Source organism: Ursus maritimus, unplaced genomic scaffold (genome assembly GCF_017311325.1).
Source record: "Ursus maritimus isolate PB19 unplaced genomic scaffold, ASM1731132v1 scaffold_8, whole genome shotgun sequence".
Lineage (NCBI taxonomy): Eukaryota > Metazoa > Chordata > Mammalia > Carnivora > Ursidae > Ursus > Ursus maritimus.
In genome coordinates, this window is record NW_024426996.1 from 62,195,681 (window position 1) to 62,222,932 (window position 27,252).

Sequence of the window (27,252 nt, forward strand, 5' to 3'; positions counted from 1 at the left end):
TGCGGGGGCGGTGACGGCGGGAGCGGCAGTGGCGGCGGCGGCGGGTCCGGCGGCGGCGGCAGGTGGCCCCGCGCGCGGCGGCGGCCGGCCCGGCCGGGGGCGGGCGGGAAGGTGGCGCCTCGGGCGGGGGCCGGTCCCTGCACCAGGTGACCTGCTCTGGCCCGGATCCGGGCGGCCTCGCCATGCAGCGGCGCGGCTCGGGGCTCGGGTGGCCGCGGCAGCAGCAGCAACAACCCCCGCCGCCCGCGGTCGGTCCCCGGGCCGTAGCCATGGCCCCCCCGAGCGGCGGCGTCCCCCCGGGCCTCGGCGGCCGCCCTGCCTGCGCGCTGCTCCTATTCTGCTACCTGGTGAGCGCCGGACCCTGCCCGGGTCCTCCCCTCCGCGCGGGGCCCCGGGGACGCGGGCGGGGGCGGCCGGGGACCTCCGCCTCGCCGGGCGGTACGGCGCTGCTAGTTTGCTCGCTTCCTGGCCGCTGCGCCCCGGGCGCGCCGGCACCTGGGATGGGGAGCCGGGGCGCCGAGAGGGGTGCGTGGACCGGACTTGCGGCGCGGCGCTCTCGCTCGTGTCCGTCCCTCTTCCTCCGAGACGCGCTGCAGACCCGGGCGAGGTTCCCCTCGAGACCCCCTCCCGTGCCCCGCGCCGCCTGGAGCCGCGCCAGCCGCGTTTCCTCCCCAGGCGCCGCGCGCGGCTCTCCAGCCCCCTCCCTCCCCGTCCCTGGGCTTCCCTCGCAGTCTCGCAGCTCCTTGCCTTCCCGAGCCCAACTTCGCCTCTCTCTGTCGGCGAGCGCCTCCCGCCTCGAACCTCCGTGTAGTTTCCGCCGGGTCCTCATGGCCCGGACCGTGTTCTGCCAACGCGCCGGCAACGAACCCTAGCGTTTCCAGCGCTCTTCAACTCCTCCGTGGTCACTCCGGCCAAGTTGCGGATGCCCGAACGAAATCGAGTTCTTTGTAACACGCTTACCGCCAGAGTGGGGACTTTAGCTGCGTCTTGAACATTGTCATTTCAGAGAATACGCTTGGGTTAGGCACGTCAGTTTACCATTTGCACTCTTCTTGGCTTCGGTTTCAGTCATCACCTAAATGGCAGTAACCTATTTTTCAAAACCAGCTCATTTAAAATACCAGAATAATTTAAACCCTCAGAACAAGGTGGGAGAATATCCCCCAATTCTTTTGATGGTTTTCTTTCTTCTGCTTTGAATTCTCCTAAACAATAGTAAATTTACAGAAGGCGACACCCTTCCTGTCCAGCCTACCTTATGTTCCAGGATCCTGCGGAAACCTGGGGTTATCTCGCCACATATTACTGTAAATAAATGAAATCGAAATTGCTGAATCATGAAACTGATGTAATAGGAAATTCACAGAATGCTTAAAATTGAGCAGTGTCATTGTCCAGAATTGTTCTCACTTCTATGGTATCGCCATTATTTGGAGTCTTTCTTCTTAGAGGCTAAAAACTGCTTGGGAGACATTGTCAGGCATTAGGATTTGATTCCGAAGAAATTGCCACCCAGCCCAAGTTTCTTTTAACACTCTTTACTTCTCAGCTGTTGCATTTCTTGAAGCGAGAGGGTGTACAAATGCAAATTCTAATTCTGCTGTAGCGCCTACCTGTTGAGCAATCCACACTTTTCCTCCTGTTTTAAAGTTAACCAGTACCGAATTCCGTGGTTGGATTTACTTGATATCTTCAGAAGAAGTTGTCAGTTAACATGCATTTTTTTTCACCTGAGAGGTATTATTATTATTTAATATTTATGCCACAGGGTTAGAGCACACAGGCTCATAAATACAACTGCCAAAACAAATGACAGGGTTTCAGTTTAAACAGATGATCCCCGTCCACAAGGCACTGGTTACCCACAGGGACAGAAATGATGTAGTAAAATAGTGTGTGAACTATTAATGTACAGGTGGTCTGGAAAGTTCCACGCGGAAATCCGAAGACCGGCAAGGAGAGACAGCTTCTTGATGATTCTGAGAAATCAGAGTAACAGGAGCAAAGCCTATAGGCCTGGTGGTCTGCGGGAACAGAGGCAGAGGAGGGAGCAAGTAGGAAAGTTCTATTTGGACCAAGGGGGATTTAAGGGAACAGGTCACAGAGAGGAGACAGAGATGCTATGCACGGAGTAAGGTAGCGAAGTGGTGAGGTCAGGGCTCCGAAGAGAGAGATTATAGAAAATACCATAATGTGGGAACTAACCGGAGCATGACTGAGTGTCTTGGCAGACAGGGAAGGATTGGATTTTGGAACCGTCGTGAAGAGGGAAATGTCAGTGCTTCCTGACTGTGTGTGTTTCCTTCAGATGGGCTTCAGATAGGCTACTATGTAGGAAAGACTTTGGTAAACAAGCAAACCATTTTGCCACTGAATGAGAAGCTTTTGTCAAGCCCAGGAAAGCAAAAGTGTGATTTGGAAGATGGGCTTCACCTTTTGTTCTAAAGGTCTAGCTATTTCCGTAGGATTCTGCTCTAGAGGTATGTGCTGTCTGAGCCTCTAGTGAAAGGTGAGGCTTCCTGACCTTGGAGAAATTCACTGTGCAAAGTGGGGACCATCTGCCTGAAGCATGAGATACAGAAAATGACAGAGGGGGAAAAAAAGGCATAATTGTGTCCATTCTCCTTGTCAAGGAATACTGCCTAGAGGAAGTGATTGCTCAGGGGAGGCAAGGCGGGCAGGTGGAGGGGAGGCGGGCAGGTGGAGGGTAGACGTGGAACAGAATAGCTAGGCAGGATCTCAGGAACAGGTAAACACCAGAGGGAGAAAGCTATCCCATAATTTGGAAACATAAATAATAATAATAGTTTGCATTGTACTAGGTCGTTTATATGCATTATCCAGTATTTTTTTTTAAAGATTTATTTATTTATTTGAGAGAGAACATGTGTGAGCAGGGGGAGAGGCAGAGGAAGAGGGAGAGAATCCTTAAGCAGACTCCCCACTGAACGTGGAGCCCGATTCGGGGCTCGATGCGGGGCTCGATCCCAGGACCCTGAGATAATGACCCGAGTTGCAATCAAGAGTCGGACGCTTAACCCCCCAGGCGCCCCGCATTCTCCAGTATTAATTTTAAGGACAACTTTGTGAAGTAGGACCTGTTACGATCCTCATTTGGGTGAGGTAACTAAGACTCAGAGAGGTTAAGTAAGTTGCCCTGGGCCACACAGGTAGTTCAAGATTGAACCCCAAGTCTGTCTACTTCCAGAAACCCAGTTCTCAGGCATGCTAACTTACTGCTTTCTGCATTTTGCTGCTTTGCGCTCGTTCCTCTCATACATAGATGCATGGGCCATTAGCAAAGCTCTTACAATTAGCAGCCACTGTGCAATTGGCCAGGATGTGAGGTCATGTCTAAAGTAGCCTAAAACATACAAAGCAGGAAGCACAGGCCAGAGAATAGAAGCAGGATGTTAATGAGAAAAAAAAAAAAAAAGGTGAAACCAGAAAATACTTGCCACGGAGAGGTAAAAGATAGGGTCTCCCTCTCGTCTGGAGGCAGCTGGTGGAGGTTAGCCCTGGGCGTGTGTATGAATGTGTGTCCAGGTGTAGAGCGAGTGAGCCTTGCAATGCATTCCAAAGCCAAGTTGTCTGTGATTTGGGGGCCGATTCCCACTTTGTGCTATCCCCACCTGTTTGCTCGTTTGCAAGGACTAGAGGTTGAAAGTGGTTTTCTGAACAGATGCCTTTAAGCCCCTGCCCTCATAGGGAGCATGCTTCCCGGAGCCAGGGTCCTGAGGCAACGGGCGTCTTTCTTCCCCATTGGCTGGGACAGAGTAACCTTCAGTGGCAGCCCAAGAACAGTACTGTGACTGTAGCTAGGATACTGCCAAAGCATGAATAATTGTGTCGAGGCCTGAAAGATAAGTCACGGAACGATGCCAAGCAGATCTCTGAAAAGATGATCTCTGGTTCCAGCGGCTTCCAGAAAATTCTAAGGTCACCAGAGGTCAAGAGGCAGAGAGCCTCCTCAGAGAGGGTGAGGGCCCGGAAAGGAAAAGGTAACAGAATCGCTTCCGCGGAGGTGCCTGGTGCTGAGTGGTGTGGTCTGATCAGGACTTGCCAGCAGACCCCCTGGCCATTCCCATACGTCATTACCTCGTACCTTCCTCCAGACCTGGCCAGACCAGCTGAGGCTGCCCCAGCCCCATCTGTGATGGTGGCACTTGTGGAAGGCATTTCTGTCCTTTCCGAATGCTGGTCTTGAATGTATAATTTTTTCTGAAATGAGAAAAACAGATCTCACAATGGTTAGTATTGATGTCAGCTGTAGAGCTGAAATATTCAGAGCGGACATTTGCACTTGTTAGACAACCAGAGGACAAAGACGTAAGAGGGCATTGGTGGCACAGATGTATGTGGGGATGGTTAGCAGACCTATGGTGGCTGTGACGGGATTCTCCGTCAGTGGCCACAGACCATCGGGTTATCCCTCTGGTGGTGTTCGTGAACTCCTTCCTCTGTGTGTAACACGGGCCCCAGGAAGATCAACACAAGGTATAGAGACTCTCCATTATCTCCTTTGTGCAAGAGCGAAAACGGGTATTTGAAATATAGAGATCAGCTTCAACCTTCCCGTCAGCCAGTAGAGGCCACATCACCCTGACCAGAGCTCCTAAAATCCCCAGGCCATGGTGTTTGCCTCTTGCTTTCTATACCTTTCTATTTCTCTTGGCAAAAGTATGGGAGGCATGAATTGGTGGAAGGAAGCAGGTAGAGGAAAGGTGGACGAGGCGTCGAGAACCCAGGCAGTTCACAGAGATGGATAGTCGCGAGTAGACCGTAAATAGCCTCAAGTGAATTCAGTTACGCTGTTTATTGGCTCATCCTGTTCCCCTGAGAAAGGATCCGGGGGCAGGAGGGCTGCGGGGCATGGGGGGGATTTCTGAGGACATTCTGCTTTGGCTGCTCTTATTTCTGACATCGTCCTCCAAAGAAGGGCTTAACTGAGTTGGGGAGTTGGCGCAGTGCCGTGTGTATGTTTGTGGGTAAACTAATGCCTACCCTCTCCAGGCACAAGGTGTAATGACCTGGTAAGATCTTAGCCCCCACTCCCCCCACCCCCTCCACCTTCAAGATGAGAGTGAGCCAAGTCTTAACTTTCCCCCACCTGTGGCCAGAAAGTGGGACAGGTGTAGAGATCAGTTGGTGAGTCAAGGGCCTCATTTTGGGCGTTTCTGGAAGGCGAGAGGGACACTATCACTGACTGTGGAGTCCGAGAGGAATTTGAATTTTGGTTCTGTTTTTGAGGAGCTGTTTTTGAGCACCTTGGGCAAATGACTCCCCCTCTCTGAATCCGTTCCATTTTCTCAGTTGTAAAACTGGAATGCTGTGTCCCTCTCAGAGCTGTCGTGAAGATTAGATTTGAAGGGAGAAGGTCTATGAAGTTCTTTATGAAAGGATGAGGTTAGAAGTGAGTGAGAAGAGGGACTTGCTGCCTCTGTCCCAATGCCCGGCACGTAGTTATTCAGTGAAATTAAACCAAACCAAACCTTGGTTACCCTCATGATTTAAGTTAAAAAGAAATAGCGTATCAAACAGTATTAAAGAGAGGAGGGGACCCAATACGACTAGGAGTATTGCTCATTGTCGTGATGGCATTTCTCTAGGCAGCTCTCAGGTTTCGAAGGCAGATTGGTCGACTGGGAAGTGGTGCCTAAGACACATTGAGATTTCGGAGTCCGTACGGACATCACTGCCCATTCTGTTTAATTGCAGGCTTTGTGACATAAACAGGATTTTTGCTTACTTCTAATCAGTGGAAATTGGAAAAGTAGGACTTTTAGGCCATTGCAATGACCTTTTGACCTATGGAAAGTTTGATTCAGCCAGTCTGGAGAGAAAGTACTCATGAGCAAGGTTTTCTTAGGTGACTAATAGGGCGGAATGGGCAGGAATGAGAAAAAGAGGCGCTCAATAATTGTGTGCACACATGAGCCCACCGCACACACGTGTTAGTGTAAAATTTCCCATGACAAGACGCGAATGATTGAAGGTGTTTCAATCTGTCCATCCCTTCCTTAAATAACAAGTGGTCCATATAAGAGAAAAGAGCCACGTTTTCTCAGCTTTTCGGAACAGGGTGGGTTATTTGAATAGAATTTCTTATTGATTTTGTTTGAAGGCATCGGATGCAGTCATCCTAAAAGAAGCTTAGACAGAATTGATAGGGTTTTTTTTCCATCCAGAAGATACATACATTCATCTGTTTCTCCACTCTGACTTGAATGCATTTCGATCTCCAATTTGGGGTCTTTTATCATGAACACGACATTAACGGACCCATTTCTTTCTTTAAAAAAATGTACAATATACACAATTAGACAAACATGAGGGAGTCTGTTTTGAGAGTGTGTGTGACATTGTCAAATTTGACTTTGATTAAGGCTTACTTGTGGTGTAAACAGATGTTTGAGGGCTCGGGCATCTTTCAGAGCCCAGCTCCATTGTGTGCGGAGCCGACCCGCCGCTTCCGAGGTAGCGCATCTCCGTGGCTGCCTAAATGGCATAACTTGAGGGGCACAGAAATGCCCCCACTCACCCCCCAAATCTTGCTTATAGTGGCAGTGCATTTGGGCTTTGCTTTTAAGGCATTATCTCCCCTAGGCAGGCACAGCAATGCAGATATGTGACATTACTGCCGTCCTTTTTCGTTATCCCATTAGCATGGGTGAACTTGCTGGATGAAGAGGAGTCCAACAGGGGGAAGAGGGGTAGGACATAGTGAACATTGAATTCGTATTTTTGGTGTGGAGAAATGGAAAAGTTCTAGGAGGTAGGGCGGTTGTCTGAAAGGTCTGGAGGGACTTGATAGCTGACAGAAGTCCACCTGAAGTGGGTAAGGTACGTGCCACAGTGCCACCTTCCCTGACCTCGCAGTCCCCACGTAGCTGTGACCCCCAGGGGCCCAGTGAGAGGCAAAGGGTGAGGGTTCTTCCCAAGGAGATGGATGAGGCTGGATGGGAAAAGAGAAGTGGAGAGGGTCCCCCTCACAAAAGAACTTGTGGATGTCGGGAAAGGGTGGCGGGGACTCAGGATTGGATCAAGTCCTCCAGTTTATATGCAGGTGCCCCTGGGAGCTGTGACCTGAGACGGACCACAGAGGCTCCTGGCAGAAACCAAAATCCTACTGTGTGCCAAGTTCTCTTTGAGAAGCCAGAGACATAACAATGAATAAGACAGGGACTCTGACCTCATAATTTCCAAGCAAAGGAACGACTGGGTAATTTTTCACTTCGGTTAATGCAACCTGGCATGTGAAAATACCTATGAAGGTTGGACACGTGTCATGCCTGTAGCTGAAACTCTTCAAGTTAATTGCCTTATTTTCCTGGCAGGAAACAGCTCATAACCACACACATGACTTGAGCCAGGAAATCAGCTTCAGCTTAATCAATATTTAGAGTGTGATGTGTTGCTAATCGGTGTTGGTTTTGTACATAACAGAGGTGGCCACAACTCATGGCGGAGCAGCTGCCCACTGGGTCTGCTCCAATCCACAAGATGCCAGCTTCCTGCATTGCATAGCTGCCCCAGACTGAAGGCCGTCGTGCCTTTTGAGGGATTTGGACCACGCCCCTACAGCCATGTACAGTGCTTCTGAGGTCCCCTTTGGGGCCAGCACGCCCTGATCCTATCATGAAAACATTGTCCATCCCTGAAACTGTCCTTCTCTTGTACTCATGCTTCTCCCACTTCTCAAATTCATCTTACTCAGTCCATGAAATTTTTTTTGCACCCAGCCTAGCTCTAACTTCTCATCCCACTTAGACCTCTATTGAAAGAAACAATAGCAAGATGTCAACACCGCCGCCAAGGAACGTTAGAAAAATAACAAATCAAGCGCCATCAACCACACGTCTATGAAATTATGCCTAATTGGGTTATTCATCGCATTTCTCCCATAGAATCATTCCTTTGAAAAGCATATTGTCAGGTTGTGTTTTCCAAAACTCGAAGTCTAGAATCAGAGCTCGGTAATCTAGAAGGGGAGTCGGCAAGCTATGGCCCGCGGGTGCAGCCAGCTGCCTGTTTTTGTAAACAGAGTCGAGCCGGACCACAGCTGCGCTCCTTCGCTTACGAGTTGGTTGTCTGGGGCTGCCTTCTTGATTCCACAGCAGAGCTAAGTAGTTTTTCATGGACACCAAGTGGCCTGCAAAACCTAAAATACCTACCATATGGCTCTTTTTTTACAGGGAAAGTCTGCTAACTTCAAAATAGCAGCATCCAGTAGAAATAAAATGTAAGCCACAACTACGAGCCCCATGTGTACTTTCAGATTCTCTAATAGCCACGTTTAAAGAGTGACAGGTGAAACTAATTTTAGTAATAAATTTTATTTAACTCACTGCATCTGGATATGGTCATGTCAACATGTAATCGGGATAAGAACTATTCAGGAGATATTTTGCATTTTTAAAGAAAATTGCCTTTGAAATCCAGTGTGTATTGTACTCTCACAGCGATTTGGACCAGCCCCATTACCAGCGCTTCATAGGACTCGTGGCTTCTGTATCCAGTGGCACGCGTCTAGAACCCACACACCTTGGATTTACTTTTCTTGCACTTGAGGCTCTGAAGTAGGTGAAAATAAATAATCTTCATCTGCATATATAGAGATTTCCTTTAAAGCTGAATTTTGAGGGAAGGGACTGGAGGGAGAACACGGTCAGGTGTCCTCTACCTTCTTCATTCTCATCTGTCACCGCTGGTCTCGGCGACGATGAGCCCGACGTCCGGAAAGTCATGGGTCATCAAGCGAAGCTGAAACCAGTTTTATTAATGTGGGACAGTGGCCTGATGCATGTTTAGCACCAAGATGTAAAGTAGTGAGATTACTACTAGCTGCACTTTGCAATGAGATCTCGGGAAATCACATAGCCTTTCCCCCAGAATTCTGCTCAAAAGAAGTATTACCTGGAGTTCCTAGCGTCAGCAAGAAAAACATGATTTAAAAAAATATTGCCGTGGGAGAAGAGGTCTGGGGTGAGTTTTTAAGGTATACGTAAAAGGAACGAGGAAGAGGTTTTAAGTCATTCTTTGAAAAAGAACACAAGGTGATATTCAATATACCACAGCATGTCCTGGACTCTGCTCTCTGTTGCCTCATTGGGGCAAATGGGGAATTGAGTGACGGTGGCATGAGGGGCACTTGGAATGAGGGGCGCCCGCCTCTGCGGTGGGCTCATCGGCTGGATTCGCATCTTGAGAAGGAGGCCACCTCTTGGCACTCTGGCTGAATGAACAAACCGCCACTTGTGGACGAATGCTGGGGTATCTCTAGTCACAAGAAAGCAGAACTCTGCCTGGCAACTCTCTGTAGTCTTGCTGTTGTGTGCTGTGGGGTGGAGAACGTGGGAGAGGGAGTGAAAGCAAGGGGCCGGGCTCCTGGGCTTGTGTCTGTGAAGCCACCAGCTGGGTGATGCCGGAGAACATGGCCTCTCCGCTCTCCGTGATCATTGCCTTGTTGGAAGAATGGGGTGGGCTGGCTCATCACCAAGGGCTCGTCCGCTCTAACAGTTGCTACTTCTAATTATAAGATTATTTTTATGTTTGTTTTCCCCCCTGTAATTTGGAAGTATAAATGAGAGCATAAGACAATTAAGCCTCTTACTGCGGGGGCAGACAGTTTGGACTGTACCCACCTCTTTACATATTTCTTCCCACAGTTTTCCCATGACTAATCAAAAGCCATGGCCAGCCCTTCTCACTCTGCCACTTGGAGAAGCTACATTTTTTCTTTTCTTTTTTTTTTTTTATTTATTATTATATTATGTTAGTCACCATACAGTACATCCCTGGTTTTTGATGTAAAGTTCAATGATTCATTAGTTGTGTATAACACCCAGTGCACCATGCAATACGTGCCCTCCTTACTACCCGTCACCAGTCTATCCCATTCCCCCACCCCCCTCCCCTCTGAAGCCCTCAGTTTGTTTCTCAGAGTCCATAGTCTCTCATGCTTCATTCCTTCTATTACCCCTTTCTTTTTATCCCTTTCTTCCCCTACCGATCTTCCTAGTACTTATGTTCCATAGATGAGAGAAATCATATGATAATTGTCTTTCTCTGCTTGACTTATTTCACTTAGCATTATCTCCTCCAGTGCCGTCCATGTTGCTGCAAATGTTGAGAACTCGTTCTTTTTGATAGCTGAGTAGTATTTCATTGTATATATGGACCACAACTTCTTAATCCAGTCATCTGTTGAAGGGCATCTCGGCTCCTTCCACGATTTAGCTATTGTGGACAATGCTGCTATGAACATTGGGGTGCATATGGCCCTTCTCTTCACTACGTCTGTATCTTTGGGGTAAATACCCAGTAGTGCAGTGGCTGGGTCATAGGGTAGCTCAATTTTTAACTGTTTAAGGGACCTCCACACTGTTTTCCAGAGTGGCTGTACCAACTTGCATTCCTACCAACAATATAGGAGGGATCCCCTTTCTCCACATCCTCTCCAACAATTGTTGTTTCTTGGCTTGTCAATTTTTGCCATTCTAACTGGCGTAAGGTGGTATCTCTGTGGTTTTGATTTGAATTTCCCTGATGGCTAATGATTTTGAACATTTTTTCGTGTGTCTGTTAGCCATTTGTATGTCATCATTGGAAAAGTGTCTGTTCGTATCTTCTGCCCATTTTATGATTTGTTGATTTGTTTCTCGCGTATTGAGTTTGAGAAGTTCTTTGTAGATCTTGGATATCAGTCTTTTATCTGTAGTATCATTTGCAAATATATTCTCCCATTCCATGGGCTGCCTCTTAGTTTGACTGTTTCCTTGGCTGTGCAGAAGCTTCTTATCTTGATGAAGTCCCACAAGTTCATTTTATCTTTTGTTTCTCTTGCCTTTGGAGATGTATCATGAAAAAGGTTGCTTTGGCCGATGTCGTAGAGGTATTTTCATCTTTAGGACAGTTGCTTTTCTCCCCATCCCCCGCCCCCTCCCCTCTGGTTTTCTTGCCCCAATATTCGTGTAGTACAAAATTCCAAAGATAAATAAGGATACACATCACACGTCTCTCTCTTAGCCTGTCTCCTGGTCACCTCATCCTTTTCCACGCGAGCAACCAGTGCTATGGGTATTCAAGCAAATGTGTATATATTTTTCCTTTTCTTAAAAAAAAAAAAAAACTCAAATGATACTTCTGAACCTTGTTTTTTAAAAAAACTTCAAACTTTGGAGATCATTTCATTCTCTGTACATGAACCCCTTCCTCATTTTGATAGCTGCCTAGCACCCCAGGAGTGGATGTCCTATCATTTACTGAACCTGCTCTGTCTTGATGGACATTTAGTTCTTCGTCTTTGCTGTTGCAGTGCTGCAGTGCGAACCTGCACACGCATCGTTTTGCACAAATTTGAGTATATGGATAGGATAAAACCCTAGAGGAGGAATTATTGCCCAGAGGGTGGGTGCATTCATACTTCTGATGGATACCGCCTGACCCCGACCACAGAGATCACTCTCACCAGCAGTACATGCGAGGCCAGTGTGGCTGGGACAGTGTGTTATCGGACTTTTTGATCTCTGGGAACCTAGTAAGTTCAAACTGATCTCTTCATGTGGTTTCGACTTGCCTTTCTCTGACTACCAGAGGGAATTTACTCATTGTTGAACTATGTCGTTTCACGTGCTCATTTTTTTTGATTGTCAGCTTTGTTTCTAATTGATGGTCGGTGCTTTCAAATGGAAACACTGCTCCTTTTTCCAGAAACTTTCATTGACTTTTCACTGTCCATAGAATGAAAGTCCACGTACCTTGGGCCGGGGGATTCAGTGTCCTGTAGAGCCAGGACTCTGCCTTTTTTTTTTTTTTTTTTCCAGCTTCATATCTTCATGTCTTTTTGTGTCTTTAGCCTGGTTCTGTTCTCTGGTCAAACCCATCTGCCCTCTCTCTAGGACACCTGTGTTGCTCCGGCTTTAGCTGTTCACACCACTTGCAGGGACTTCCCTGGGCCTCTCTACCTAAAGAACTTCTCTTCACCCCTCCCAGCCCAGCGGAAATACCATTCTTTCCATGAAGGCTATTCTAGACTGTTCCCCCCTCCCCCGCCCTAGTAGAATTACCCTCACCTGGGACTGTACTCCTTTAGGACTTGCTTATAGTTTGACGGGAGCCCCGATCACACTCTGCTGGTGTCACTGCTCTTTGTAAACAGTTCCCTGATACCCAGCTTTGTGTCTTAGCCCCTTCTGCGTCTCCTACCACCGTCAGCTAGAAGTGAAGAAAGGGGTCCTTAGTTCTTCCTTCTTTGGAAAACTGACCTTTTTCTTTAAACTTGTCAAAATGTTCACAGCATAAAATTTACCGTTTTCACCACTTCTAAGCGTACAGTTGGGGGACATTAAGTCCGTTCATATTGCGGTGGAACCATCACCACCATCCATCTCCAGAACTCTTTTCCTCTTGTAAAACTGCAGCTCTGCGCTCATGAAACAGTAAGTCCCCGTGATCACCTCCCCCCCAACCCTGCCCCTGCCAACCCCGATCCCTGGCATCCACCATCCTCCCTTCTGGCTCTGTGCACCTGACCGCTCCAGGTTCTTAAATAAGTTGCGTCATACAGTATTTATTCCTTGTGACTGGCTTATTTCACTCAGTGTAATGCCCTCAAAGTTCATCCATCTTGTAGCATGTGTCAGTCTTCCCTTCCTTTTTAAGGCTGAATAATATTCCACTGTGTGTATGTACCACATTTGGTGTATCTTTATTCACTGAGGTCATTTCTACCTCTTGGCTATCATGACTAATGCTGCTGTGAACATGGGTGTATGTCTATGAGGCCCTGTTTTCAACTATTTTGGGTTTATAGCCAGAAGTGGAATTGCTGGATCACGTGGTAAATCGTTGTTTAATTTTTTGAGGAACTGCTGCCCCATTTCACGTTCCCACCAGTGATGCACCAGGAGTCCGGTTTCTCTACCTCCTGCTAATGTTTGTTATTTTTGTTTTGTTTTTGTTTTTGGATAATAGCCATACTAATGGGTGTGAAGTGGTCCAAAGTAACCTTTCCACTCTTGTGTTCTGGATGCCTGAATCACAGAGTTATATTTAGAAGAGCTCTTCGCACCCACGTGTCAGTGCCTTATGCTCAAAACATTGCCTTGATCTCATGACCAATGTCCAAGATTTCTCCTGCAAGGAATGTCCATTTTAAGAGGACTTCGTATGTAAAGAACTAGAGAAATAAACACAGGGCTAAAATCTTTCTTGGCCCACGTAGCACCGTCCATGGTGGAAGAATCAGACGACACAGTCTGTGGTCCCGGCCTGCCTGTGTGTGATTTGAAGCAGTGGAAACCTCCTGCTGGTCCATCCGTCACGCGTGCTCGTTCTGGCTCAGAACTTACAGGAGAAAGAGGGGCCAAGTTGGCATCCCTGTTATGTTCCCTCTCGGGTGCACTTTGAACTCTTCTCCTACCCTTTGATTTGGCTGCATCTGATCGCCATTTGAAGTCAGGACAATGGTTTGGAAATGTCTGAAGCTGGCTCATCTCTTTTTCACGCTAAGGCAGGCTCACCGCTCCTGGGTTTGTTGTGAACTAGCTCCTGCATTTGGAAGGCGACTCTAGAATGATTGCCACGTAGCTTTGAAAGTCCCATTTTGATCAGCAGATGCTAGTGAGTCTGGGGAGAGAGTTAAATGTGGCCTAATCTTCATCTGTGTGTGTGTTGGTTTTCCTCTAATTGCTCGGGAGTGGTTTTGCCATCTTTTATGTCCCGCATTCAGTGCTTTCTGTAGATGGATATTTTTTATCCCAGGAAAATGATTCACATAGCTGTTAATTTGATGATTTTTCAACTTTTTATACCTCTTTCTTTCTTTCTTTCTTTTTTTTCTTTTTCAGAACGTTGTGCCGTCTTTGGGCAGGCAGACTTCCCTGACGACGTCAGTGACCCCCGAAGCCGAGCAGAGCGTGGCTTACAAAGACTTTATTTATTTCACCGTCTTTGAAGGGAATGTCCGCAATGTTTCTGAAGTCTCGGTTGAGTACTTATGCTCCCAGCCTTGTGTTGTCAGTCTGGAAGCGGTCGTTTCATCTGAGTTCAGAAGTAGCATCCCTGTGTACAAAAAGAGGTGGAAGAACGAGAAGTATCTTCACACCAGCAGGACACAAATAGTACATGTGAAATTTCCAAGCATCATGGTTTATAGAGATGATTATTTCATCAGACACTCCATTTCAGTATCCGCGGTGATACTACGCGCCTGGATTACTCACAAATACAGTGGCGGAGACTTGAATGTTAAATGGGAGGAAAATTTGCTACATGCTGTAGCGAAGAATTATACTCTGCTAAAGACGGTCCCGCCTTTCGAACGCCCTTTCAAAGATCATCAAGTGTGCCTTGAGTGGAACATGGATTATATTTGGAACCTTCGGGCAAACAAGATTCCCCAGTGTCCTCTTGAAACTGGTAGGTCGTTTGCCTTGCAAGGAGCCTAATGCTCCTTTCTTCAGATAGCCTGTACCATGAGAGGCTGGCAGGAGAATGTTCTTACACTGGCAGTGGAGGAGGTGGGGAAAACGGCGGGCACGCCGAGTCTGTAGTTCAGGACTTTGGGGGGAAAGGGGGTGGGGGTAAAAAGGTGAAGAGAGAAGAAATAGTACGAGAGAATAGACTGCATGGGAGAGTCACAGAGGTCATGGAGGGACCTTGAGAGCTTTGGGTCTGAAGTTGGAAAGGAGTGTTAATACCACCGAAACAGACCCTGGGAAAAGCTTCCTCCCTCTCTCCCTTCATGAATCCTTTGAGTATCAGTTATTTTAAAGTGGAGTGTTTCAACCCAGAGGAGATGAGAACCAGAGGAGCCTTCATGCCAAAGGTGGTATCACATGGTAGTTTTCAGCCCAGAGCCCCTGGGTTCAACTCCTTACTCTGCCACTTTCTACGTTCCCTTATAATCTTGAAATTCTGGGAGCCTCAGTTTTCTTATCTGTAAAATAGGGGTGATAAATAACAATCCCCTCAGAACATGTTGTGAAAATTAAATGCGATGTAATTTGCTCAACACACAATCAGCACCCAGCAAAAAGTAGCCACGATGATGATGGGGTCCAAACGCTGCATTTCATCCTAAAAGCCGCATGGTTACAGCCGCCGAAGGACCCGTACAGGTCCCCATGCCCTTCCTTAAGCGCGGGGTTGGAGATCTCTGGTATGGAGGTACACCTCCATTGGTATGAGGGACACCTTCCTGTGTGGGTGCTGAGCACCTGCCAGCTCTCCTGCTCGTCCTGCAATGGGGAGCTAACCTGGTGTGCTCCCGGGCACTCACTCGGAACCTGACAGTGTTTCCTGAAGTGTAGCCCCAGGACCGGCTGTGACAGAATCACACAGGGCTCTTGTTGTCAATGCAGATTCCCGGGCCCCATCCATCCATCCATCCATCCATCCATCCATCCATCCACCCCTACTCAGTCAGGATCTGTGGCATGCGGGGCCCTGAAATCAGCACTTTAAACACACTCCCATGACTCTGATGCATCTTAAAGCTCCGGGACCTCTGGAGTCGCGGCAGAGCTGGTGGGACTTAGATCTAGAGTAACTGTGGCCCAATCCCCACGGTCCTGTGACAGCATACCCTCCCTCGGGAGGTGCCTGACCCCTCCTGGTCTTCAAGAGGACTGCTTTGGGGGCAAGATGACTTAAGAGCACTGAGAAAACAATGGCGACGAATATTTCCTGGGACCACCCCAAAACAGCCCTGTATCTAAGGGAAACTTAACGGATCTGTTTAACCATATATATATGGCCACTTGCCATAGAACGAATACATGTGGCATTGAAAAAAAAAACTCTTTATTTTGAAATAATTATAGATTTGCAAGAAGTTATAAACATGGTAGAGAGTCCTGCGTATCCTTCCCCCAGCTCCCCCCTCACGGTAAGGTCTTTCGTAACTGTGGCACGCTAGCAAGACCACGAAACTGACGTGGACCTAGTACTGTTGAACTAGACCGCAGACCTGGTTCAGAATTCAGCAGTTTTCACATGTGCTGTTGTGTGCGTGTAGTTCTGTGCACTCCTACCCTGCGTTTGCTGTGAATAGCCTTGTTCTGTGGCCGGCCGCCTCCATGTTTGCGTGGGGCTTTACACACAGATACGGAGAGGGAGACGGCAGGTTCCTTTTCTGTGTGTACGTGAGCTGGGGGCAGGGCAGGGGGCCATTCAGTGTCTCAAACAGTTGAGTTGCCTGCGTTTGATCATCGGTGTGCGTCCCTCTTCCAGGCAGAGCCCCATCCTCGCCTCTTTCTGGAATGCCTTCCACGGGGAGACCGAATTTATTAAGAAGGACGCGCGAGGCACATGCAGCCAGTTTTGATTTGTCTTCGATTTTGTCAGGGCATAATGATTCCATTTCATGTGTGGCAAATCCCATATTTCTCATTGAAGAATGACTAAATTGCAAGCTGGAAGTTTTCAAATGAAGTCGTTTATGAACTGGCTGAGGACTTAGGGCGCCCGCACATACCCTTAAAATGTGAACCACCTTCCCTTCCTTTTGTTGCTCCTTCCCGTATTCACCGAGCTTCAGAATAGCACAGTGGGATTTGTCTCCCCACCTTCTTCCGAGCATTACTTTTGGGGTGAGAACCAAGCTAATAAAAGCGTAATGCAGAGGAAAACCTTTTCTAATCATTAAAGTCGCCGCACATGGGGGCTGGGCTGCTCCGTGCACTCTCAAAGCCAGCTCTGTGTGTGTGGCTGTGATGTGTTCACCCAAAAGGGGAACATTTCCTCTCCCTGTCTTTAGAAGAGGAATCAAAAGAGCGTGTGCAGCAGCCCTATGGAAAGTGTCCACGACCTTTGTTCTTGATACGGCTGTGCGATGGAAGGGGGCCAGGCCTCTGGCTTGCTCTTAGCAGGGGCTTCTCTATTCGGCTCTTGATGAACAAGAGTCAAGTCAGAACAACAAGACGGCATTAGGGAGCCGAGGGGGTGCCTTTCATGCCCGGTCCCCTTGCAGTCTGCAGCCAGCACAGGTGTCGGGGGTGGGGGAACGTTTTCTGTGTCGAATGCCTGGTGCCCTATGAGGGCTCCACGTCTGAGCTGAAGTACCCTCTGACTTGCTTTCATTTTCTTTTACCTTTATAAAGAGAGAGAGCCAGAGTCCCCATGCACGGGGCTGTTCTGTATGGTTAGAGTGCCTCTCCAACAAAGGTTTAGGTGAGGCTCCCGGGGGGGGGGGGGGGGGGGGCGGGGGGAACGGCTGTGTGCACCCCAACACACCCCTCACCCCACACCCGGCAGTTTATCTCCTTTGCCTGGACCATGCCAGGCAGGCGGTTGCTCTGATTTTTCGTAGACATGCAGCAGGCTCTTGTCCCGCCCTACTGAGAAAACCTACCCTAGACCAGAAGTCAGCAGCCTTTCAGGACTTGTGTGTGTCCCGGCTTGGCCACGTGGCCAGCAGGTGCACCTGTTCCTGCTGCATTCTGGGCACGTGGGCCATAGGTGACCAGGCACCATGCACCTGCGGCTACACTTGTTGTCCATTTCCTGGGGGGAGGGGACTGGGCATTCGCGGTCGTCCCTCACCGGTTACACGTGTGCCTGACTCACGCATGAACTCATCGAGAAAAAGAAATCCACCAGGCGTGCAACACCTCTGGGCCCACCCAGACTGCTCCTCCTGACTGTCCTCCCGTGAGAGGTCAGCGGGGGCTGTGGCCTCCATCTTCAGATGACGTTGCATACTCAGTCGCAGCTCACTGCATGTATTGCTGTCATACTGGCGGATGTCACGGCCTGCAAACGGCCCCCCGGCTTTGCCCTCATTCCCCATAGGGCAGCCAGTGTGGGCAGGTCCCATCTCCCCACTCCCCCCTTTGCAAGCAGTTCCTCCCATTGCGGTGAGGAAGACCCCCCCCCCCAATAAGAGCCCCCTTACTGTGGCCTGTGCCGGGGATCCCTGTCCTCTTCCTGTTCCTGTCCCTGTCCTGCCGCATCTCCTGCCACACTTCCCCTTGTCCACCTGCTCCAGCCACACCGGCCCGCCGGCTTCTCCTTGAGCTGACCAAGTTCATTCTCCCTTTGGGACACTTATGTGACTGCTCCCTTCCCCTACATGGCTTGCTCCCTTCTGTCCTGCCTCTGCGCTACTGTCATCTCAGCAGAGAAGATGTCCCTGACCACTTTATTTTGGATGGCAGCCCCACCCCTGCCACTCCCACCCCGTTGTCATCTGTCTTTATTTTCCTGCAGCCTTATCGTCACCAGACATGGTAATTAAATATGCGTCATGGCTTTTTTGCGGGTTGTGTGTTTCTGGACCAGGACGCAAGATCCATGATGCCAAGATCCCGCCTTGTTTTGTGCAGTGCCCACCACCACAGCTCCCAGCACGCAGCAGGCATGCAGTGACTATATGTGAATCGAGCGATGAATGCTCTTAGCCAAGGGGCAAGGACCTTTTACTCATACGCCTGTGTGTGACCATCACACGGTGACATCCTCACACAGCTGTGTTGCCACATTAGGGAGCACACAGGGGTAGGGGGCGGTTGTGTGCCTTCCCGAGGCTCGCACACACACTACAGCTGCCAGGGAGAGCCCATCTGGGCTGTACTGGTTAAGGATGCGATCTCTTGCTCAGTGGTTCTCCTGTGCAACCACACACAAGCCCTCCTTTGCCTTACCCTCGCAGTTTGAGTCTGGGATTCCCCATGCCCTGCCTTGACTTAATCGATTCCTTTTACAGGGAATAGCCCTCCCCACTGCCCCCAGTACTTGCTCCCCACTGCCACACCACGTGGCAAAATCATACCCATATTTCGGTAGCTGGCTCAGATTTGCACTCCTCCCCTGCCCACCCCTTAAAGCTCTGCCCTTCCCTTCCCTTCCCTTCCCTTCCCTTCCCTTCCCTTCCCTTCCCTTCCCTCCTCTTTTCTTTTTTCTTTTTTCATACCCACAATCAGAAATTAACTCTCTACCCTCTGGCCTTCCCCAGCCGTCTGTTGTTACCTGTCTCCCCATACAATGTGTATCATGCTCAAGTCAACTAAACAAAGAACATTGAGCATCTCCTGTGTATCAATTTCTTTACTAAGTCTGGAGGCTAGAAGATGCAGACATGGTCCCCTCTGTCTTTAGGTGCTTAAGGGGAACGAAAAGCAGCTACTGATAGTAACAGCTACTTTTTGTTATGAGTGCTCCCTATGTGTTAGACTCTGTGCTAAGTGCTCTATGTATCTCATTGAATCTGCCCCGCACCTTATTGTCATATTTACAGAAGAGGAAACTGACTCAGAGAGGTAGAGTGACTTGTCTAAGGTCACACAGCTCTTCATGATAGAGCTGAGATTTGAACCCAGGTAGTTTGGTTCCCAAACCCCGCACCTAAGTATTAGCCTCTACTGCTGAAGGATGTCATGAAACTATTTATTTATTTATCTGAAGTCATTCATTCATTGAAAAATGTTACCAAGCCGTCTTTATGTGTTCAGAGCTTTGCTTTTCTCATGGAGGAGGTGACTTTTGAACGGAGACTTCAAGGATGAGTAGAGTTTTCACAGTCAGAAAAGGAGTAGGACGAAGGGCATCCAGGCAGAAGGGGAAGCAAGAACCACGGCGCACAGAGGAGAAAATGCAACCTAATGGCAGAACGGCGCTGCACCTGCGGCTCTTGATGGGAGGGGCGGCAGGTTTCATCTTGCACGCCAGCTCGGAGGGATTGGGGTGGCCACCTAGAACATGGGGTTGAGAAGGATTCTGAGGCTGAGTGTGAGCCCAGTGAGGAGAGGCGGGCGGATCGATGACCAGCCTCTGCCAAGGGTGGAAATGCGGAGTAGCAGCCTCGGGCTCTGTTTGTTCACCCAGGTAGAATCTCAGGTGTGAGTTGGGCGATTCAGGAAATTAGACTGGAAAAGCAGGTTGAGGGCCACACTTTGAAGGCCCTGAATGCCATGCAGAGGTGTATTAAACATTCTGCCCTGCTGTCCACCTATATGAACCTTTTTCTGATCTTCCCTCTTAGGTGAGAAACGGGGGAACATGGCAGCTTCCTTCTTTTCCACTCCCTCTTCCTTTCGCCAAAAATCCAGTCTCATCTTCAGAGCCAATGGATTCGAAGGGTGATTTCTTATAACAAAATTCCAGTACAACAAAGTCACGGAAGGGCTAAGTCGGAGAGTGCAATACCAGTCTCTGTGCAAATACCGGTTGATGCAGTGAGACTATTTAAGTCAATGACATGATGATACTGTTTATAACTATGAGAAGTATGTATCTGGCACTTTTATTAAAAGAGAGAGAGAGACTTAGTTCTTTTTTTCCCTCCAGTTAATCACGGTGGTCTGAATTTCTCAGTAATAACACCAATTAATGCCTCACATCTGCATGGCCCTTTATGATTTTCAGAACACTTTTTCCGTGCACATTGTTTCATTTAATCCTCATAATAGTCCCATGGGAAAGAGTATTATTCTCATCCTTTCTTTTCAGAGGAGAAAACCGAGGCTCAGCTTGTTTCACGGGAGTCCAAGCTTTGCTCTGCCGCCTCTCTGAAATATGCTAATACAGCCCTAACCCAGCTTCTAAATTAGAAAGGAATACTCTTTTTTTAAGTTGAATTTTTACTGATGTGAATCATCCTGTTTTCCTCACCCACTGGACTTTGTCTCTTTGAAGCAGATTGAATAGCCCCAGAGGCCCAGGGCGGGGAGGCCCTCTGAACGTGGCTGGCCCCTGTGCCCCGCCTGCACGGGAAGGCTCAGACTTTGTTCTCTGCTTTTTTAGCCTAAAAAGGCATACATGTACCTGGTAAAAAAAAAATTCATATAGTGTAAAAGGGATTGGAGGAAGAGCGAGTTCCCACCCACCCTGTGTTCTCGTCCTTTTCCTAGAGGCAAACTCACTCACACTAGCTTCTTGTGTCTCCTTCCAGAAATGTTCTCTGCTCCTATAGGCGTTGAGTGGAGAGCTGCTCTCTTCATTCACACATGGGAAGACTCTGTAAACTCTGTCCCGCACTCATTAACAGCACGGCTGAGATTTCTCTATAGCAGCGTATGCCACACGACCCCATTCTTCCTCGTAGCTACTTAGCATCAGGTTGCCTGACAGCCCATAATGTATTTCACCTGTCCCCTGCTGATGGTCACGCAGGTCATTTCCTAGTCTTTTACCATTAGCAACAAGGTTTCACCGAACATCCCTGTACATGTATCTCTGTGCACACCTACAAGTATGTTCACAGGATAAATTCCTGGGAGTGAAATTTATTTTATTCTTAACACTCCTACTATTGAATATTCCACTGACTTCCTTACTCGCCCACTTCACGGCCTGGTATCCTTTGGGGGGAAGTTCTGACCTAAATCATACTTGCTAGAAAACTGCGTTTTAGTTCTCAGGCTTTGGTTTTTAAAGAAAATGAAACACCTGAACACTCCTGCCTTTTAATGTCTTGCGTTTGGAAAGCACTCTTGAGTTACCTGCACTCTAGCTTTCCTTCTCCAGGTTGGAACATCTTAGCTTCCTGTCCTCCTGTTTCCACTTGCAGACTTACAGTCAGTTTCTTTTTTGTCTCAAGACTATCTCTTCTCCACAAATGGGCTGAAGTCTCAGCTGCACCGTTGTGGTTGTGTTTGAAGTATGTCCCGAGTAGGGTTTTGTTACCTGGAAATGGGACTGTCTCCAGAGTAGGTGTCCATGTCAGGGCTCTGATCACTCTGCCGACCTGCAGAACGGACTACATGACCGACCCCAGCCACCCCGCTCGGAGGTGATGTTCAAAGTATTTAACAACCAATATCATCCGGGGTCTCTTGGTCAGGCTCTGTAGGCGCTAGCCCTAGTGCTGAAGCAGGATGGTGAGGGAGGCCCTTGCTGAGCCAAGCTCTACCTTGAAGGAGAGGCTGGATGGGTAGTGTTGGGGGGGTCCTGGAGGGTCAAGGCAGCACCCGTCTCTTTGGGAAGACCTGTGAGCTGTGATGTGGTTTAATAAGAAGCCCATGGGTTCGTAGTGGGAGACCAGCTTTGACTCATTCCTGTGTCTCTTATTAGCCATGCAGGCTTCAGTGAGACACTAACATTTTTCTTGTCTCCAAATGAAGGAGTTTGTGCCATACAAAATCCAATGCCTCTTTTTGCTCTGAAATTTGAGGAAATAAAACAGACAAAAACAGTCAAGGTGGTGGGTTCTAAATCTGAACTGTCTTCCTGGTATTTTATGTTTGTCGTGATGATGCCTTTTTCCTACCTAATGTCTACATTCAAGATTAGCCAGAGAAATGGATTTGAGGAAAGGGTCTGGAGGAAGAGAAACTGTGATCTGATGTGGGCCCATGGGACACAGTATAGAATTGTGAAAAAAGTTGAGCTAGAGAGAGGCAGGTTCAGATCCTGACTTGGCCATACTGTGCCCATTCATTCATTCATTCATTCTCTCAGTATTTGTGGTGCTTCTATCAAGTGTTGGGCACTGTTCTGGGCTCTAGGGATGGGGTAATGACTGAAGTAATGTCCCTGTTCTCTTGGGTTTACATTCTAGAGAAAACTGGACAAGTCTCTTAACCTCTTTGGACCTAAACTTTGGACTTAAGTTTTTCTACCTGTAAATTCTTTCACGGGGAATGACACTTGTGCTGTTACTCCCCGTTCTAGTGCCCATGACAGCCATCACTAATCAAGCGTAGTGTTCCAAGCAGCCACAGTCGCTTAATAGAAAACAAGCCTATATGTTATCCTGGGCTAGCTGAATTCTAACATCCTTTCCTGCTCTGAAATTTCATTCTTATTATTTCTGACTAAATGGGAAGGCAATATTACACTGAAGGAAAATTGCAGTAGATCTCCAAATCATAGAACTCTTCAAGCTGCAGATTTTACAAGAAAGCCACCATCCCTTTGGTTTTGTTGGGTACAAAAGGTATGTGTTTTTGTAAAATTTATTTTAGATCTTTCAGTCTTAGATTTTTTTCTTCCACATCTTTTGCTGCAAGTTCTCCTGCTCAACCTGCTTTACTTTGATCCCTGGATAAAGGAGAGGCTCATCAGCATTGACTTTTAACTCCGTTCACTTTGGAAACCTCTTTATGAAGCCTCCTTTTACTGGAGTCAGGTTGGACAGAATCAAATCCTGCTCCTTTTGATAAATGTTTCTAGTGCACACCAGGTAACTCAACAGCAATCACTAGCAGAAGGCTTCCTAGGGGGCTAACGTGGCCATCTGGTCTTTTATGTTCCACTCCACACAGTGGAAGCCAAACCAAGGTTGGGCTGACAGCAACCGCTCGGTGATTTTCTCCCTGGATTCCAAAGACACCTTTGCAGTATTTCCAATTCTAATCCCCCCTACCCATCCCCGTAATAGACCAGCAAGGCTAGTGTCCCCAAATTGAGCTCAAGTTGTAAAGAAAAAAAAAAGTTTGCATTGTTTCTGTTGGAATTGATAACTCTATCCTTCTGAATCTTCAACTGCCTCTCTACCTCTCACCAAACAGGGAGATTTGTGGACACTGGGGACAATTTGGCTCTATTTTATTTAATTCTATTAGATGTACTCATAGGGGTCTGAGATTATGAACACTTTGCTCTTGTGGTTTCTAAGTTTTAATGAACCAGAAGTACCTCTCTCTATAATAAGACATTTCTCTCCATTGAGGAATGAGAGCTGGGGTCTCCAGTATCCCAGGCTGAGGCTTCCATAATTTGTGCCAATAGAGGCATTTGGTGACTTGCACAGAAGTTAACTCTTCCCTTTCCAGGAAGCCCAGGAAGATAGAAGATTTCCACCATTTAACCACAGACATTTAAACCAAAGAGCATTTTAAGAAAGAGAAAAAGGTTCTTTATCCCTTGGTTGAATTCAGTGATTTTTTTTTTCTTCAAAGAGGGGATGGGTATGGAAAATTAAAAAAAAATCATTCTGGCCTCGTTTAAAGCAGTAGGTATTGAATACAGATGAGCTAACTCAGTTCTCCTTTGAAGACGTGATAAGGACACCCCTATCTTCTCCAGAGCCACAGAATTCTCCCACATTTGTAAAATAAAGTGGAAAACTCCCTGGATTTAAGGGGTTTGGTTGGTCATTTTTGCATAGGGTAATGTGTGGAGTATATTGGAAAGTCTGCACAGAAGAGAAAAACTTGTGCACTTCTAAGAGCATGGATTCTGAAACCGAGCTGCCTGAGTTTGAGTCCCAGCTCCACCTCTTCGTATTCAATCCTCTCTAGGGCTCAGTTTTCTCATCTGTTGAATGGGGATAACAATAGCACCCGTTTCACAGACGGTTGTGAAATTAAATGAGATTCCTCCTGAAATGGTATGCTTACCACCTTGCCTGGCATATTCTGTGTTATAGAAACATTAGCTACCATTTTGGCTGTTGTGCTTCCATTTCCTCATCTGTAGAATGGGAATAATAATGAGATTAAATGAATCTCTCTAGGTAGCTAGCTAGCTAAATAAGATATAGACCTATTTACAGCAGTGTGGATGGTATCGAGGACTACTCGGGTGATAACTGTTACTGTTGTCGCACAAATTGCAAATGTTTTCCTTAGCCCTGGAAGGGCAGGATGTGAAATGGTTTAAGAACCTACAACCCGAGCTTGAACATCAAATCTGGCTCTACCTCTTCTTAGCTGTGACCTTCGGTGAGTTCTCTTACCTCTGTGCCTTGACATTTTCATCTGTATATTGGAACTCATCCTACAATCTCCTTTACGGGGTTGCTGTGAACACGAATTGAGACAGCTCTCTGTAAAGGGCTTAGCAGGCACCCGGCGTATAGTCAGTGTTCAATAAATGTTTGCTAATATTTTCAGACACTCCCTTGTAACTGTTTGATTGGAGCTAGGCAGAGGGTTCCAGGAAGAATGTGATTGGGGAAGCAGTGCTTTTCTGGAGATAATTGAAAGGCAGCCGTCTTGCTGTTCGCAGATGTGGTCACCCTCCTGGGCTTTCTCTATGCCTCCAGTGGAGAAAACACAGGCATTGTGAAGAAGTTCCCGAGGTTTCACAACCGAGAGCTGGAGGCCACCCGACGCCAGCGGATAGATTACCCAGTGTAAGAATGGGCAGATGACGGGGGCTGGTGGGGCTGTACTCTGTTGAATCTGAAGACCAGGGAAGTCTAGTGGAATCCCTTTAGGAGGACACACTGTGGTCATATGTTTCAGAAAAATGGGGAGATCCACACAGCTTACACAGAATTTGTGGTCCAAAGCATTCTTGAATTATTCTTGCCGTTAAAAGTCTTCAGTCTGCGTGGGACTTTCTGGGTCAGTCCCAGGGATGACACGAGCAGGGGAGCAAGGTGCGGGAGCCTAGGGCCTTGCAAGCTTTCGGGGACAGCCAGCCACAGCCAGCACACGCTGCTCGCTGCCTTCGCTTTGCTTTTTCGGTCTTGAAAGATTGGATGAGCTGCTTGAAATCTCACAATTTCTGATCTCCTCCATTGATTCCAGCAAAACCCAGATATATTTTTTTCCTTCTGCTGAATTGAAGATGCTGCAAACAGTTCCTGGTTCACCTCAGACCGGCTGGATTTAGCAGAGTGATTTAATTCTTCCCATGCTGCTGGCTGTAGAAAGATCTTGAGTCACTTTACTGAGCGTATGTTCTTGCTAAGCTTCCTTGTAATAACTTATCTTCATGAGCTTGCTCAGCTGGGTGGGTCAGGAGGGAGCTGTGTGGCACCATCTGTTTGCATATCTTACCAACGGATTCTGAGGCCAGATTAGAAAGCCCAGAAAATTCTAAAGGACTTGTTTGGATATCTCCCCAAAGAACCCGGGGCCACGGCCACTTTAACCCAAACTGTGCATTGCTTCCTGGGGGTCATGGCGAGAACTCTGTGCATTTGTTTTGACCTTGATTCCTATTTTACCTGCAAAACGCAGTTACGCCCGGCTCCCCATCTTTGAACTGCTGGTCACTAACACGATGTGTGGCGTCGAGCAAGTGTTCAGCAAATATTCGCTGAGTGATGGATGGATCACACATCTTGCCTAAATGTGTCCTAGTTAAGTTGACTACTGTTATTTTATTCTCACCTCATAAATCACAGATGTACAATACTTTTTTCAACTAAAATAGCCCCGGTCCAGAAATGGAACAATTAGATTAGTTGTTCCATATGGGTCAGCCGGAACTGTGATCCCGAACCACCTAAGTGTGCATTAAAATAGTATCTACGTGTCCCAATTACCATATAGTGATGCCATTTGCAGATGACGACACTGTTCTACCTGAAGGCTTTTCTCTTGGAAGGAAACAAAATTGCTCAAAAAGCCCTAATTATGTTTTTTTCTTTTAATCATTGAAATTAAAATAGCTTCTTATCAAATCACCTCTTACTAAAATCCAGATTTATATTTTATGTCTGGCTTTCTAAACCTTAATCAAGAATTCAGACGGCAGGCATGGGAGATTCTCCAAGAGGCACAGAAACAGAGTTTTTGGTGCAAGGTACAATCTATCTGCTAGTTGTGCACAACGTATTCTTAACTCTGTCTCTCACAGTTACTGTAACTACCTCTTTGTCTCAAAAATCAAGCTCTGCAAGCTGATCTCCCATGATGAACACGAAGGCAGATTCATCCCTTCATTGCAAAGAAAACAATTTACTTGGTCATTGTTAACTATAATTACCTGTTCTTGGATGATATCAATCTGCAGATTTTTTTTTCCTCCTCACTCTTGTAGGTTTACTGTTTCATTGTGGCTTTATTTACTCCATTATTGCAAGGCCAGTCTCTGTGGGATTCTGTACTTTGTTGATTCTAATGAGATGTACAGCACACCGTCTGTATTTCTTACAGAAGAGGGTAAGTACGAAACGGAACCTTTAAAATGACACTGCCCTTCTCAGTATTTTTGGGTCGGATTTCACGAGCTTTCCTTTTCCTTGTAGGCCACTTGCATATTCAAATGCATCTTGTCAAAGGAGAAGACCTTGCTGTGAAAACAAAATTCACCATGCCTCTGAAGGAGTGGGTTCGACTGGATATCTCTTTCAGCGGAGGCCAGGTAATCTGCGCGCATGCTCCGTGAATCCCTTCGTTGCAGTAAAGGCAGGGAGCAAGGATGTCCGCAAGAGCAAATTTGTTCTAAATGACAAACTCTTTACAATTCAACGCTTCTTCAATCAAACTTTTATAGATGGAAGTTTAAATCATAAGCATCCCATCCCATTTAATTAACTTCTAAAGTGCTTCTTTCGACCATATTGTGAATGAGTAAATAATATAGCCTGCTCTATGTCCACAATTGTCTGAGCAATTCAGGGGTTTTTTT

At 47.4% G+C, this 27,252-nt stretch overlaps 1 protein-coding gene across 4 annotated transcripts in view; it reads left to right on the forward strand.

The window, feature by feature from the left end:
* The first annotated feature begins 13,819 nt into the window (after positions 1-13,819).
* The window catches only part of SEL1L3 (SEL1L family member 3), an 87,170-nt gene continuing 73,737 nt past the window's right edge, over positions 13,820-27,252 (forward strand). For 2 of the 4 annotated variants that reach the window (XM_008685861.2, XM_008685860.2), the window contains exons 1-4: positions 14,015-14,421; positions 24,895-25,021; positions 26,662-26,783; positions 26,870-26,985. In XM_008685861.2, coding sequence (XP_008684083.1) covers positions 14,148-14,421; positions 24,895-25,021; positions 26,662-26,783; positions 26,870-26,985 — 639 coding nt within the window. In that variant the 5' untranslated portion in view covers positions 14,015-14,147. Of the gene's footprint in view, positions 14,422-24,894; positions 25,022-26,661; positions 26,784-26,869; positions 26,986-27,252 lie in introns of all 4 variants that reach the window. The other 2 variants (XM_008685863.2, XM_008685862.2) reach the window with 2 other exon arrangements.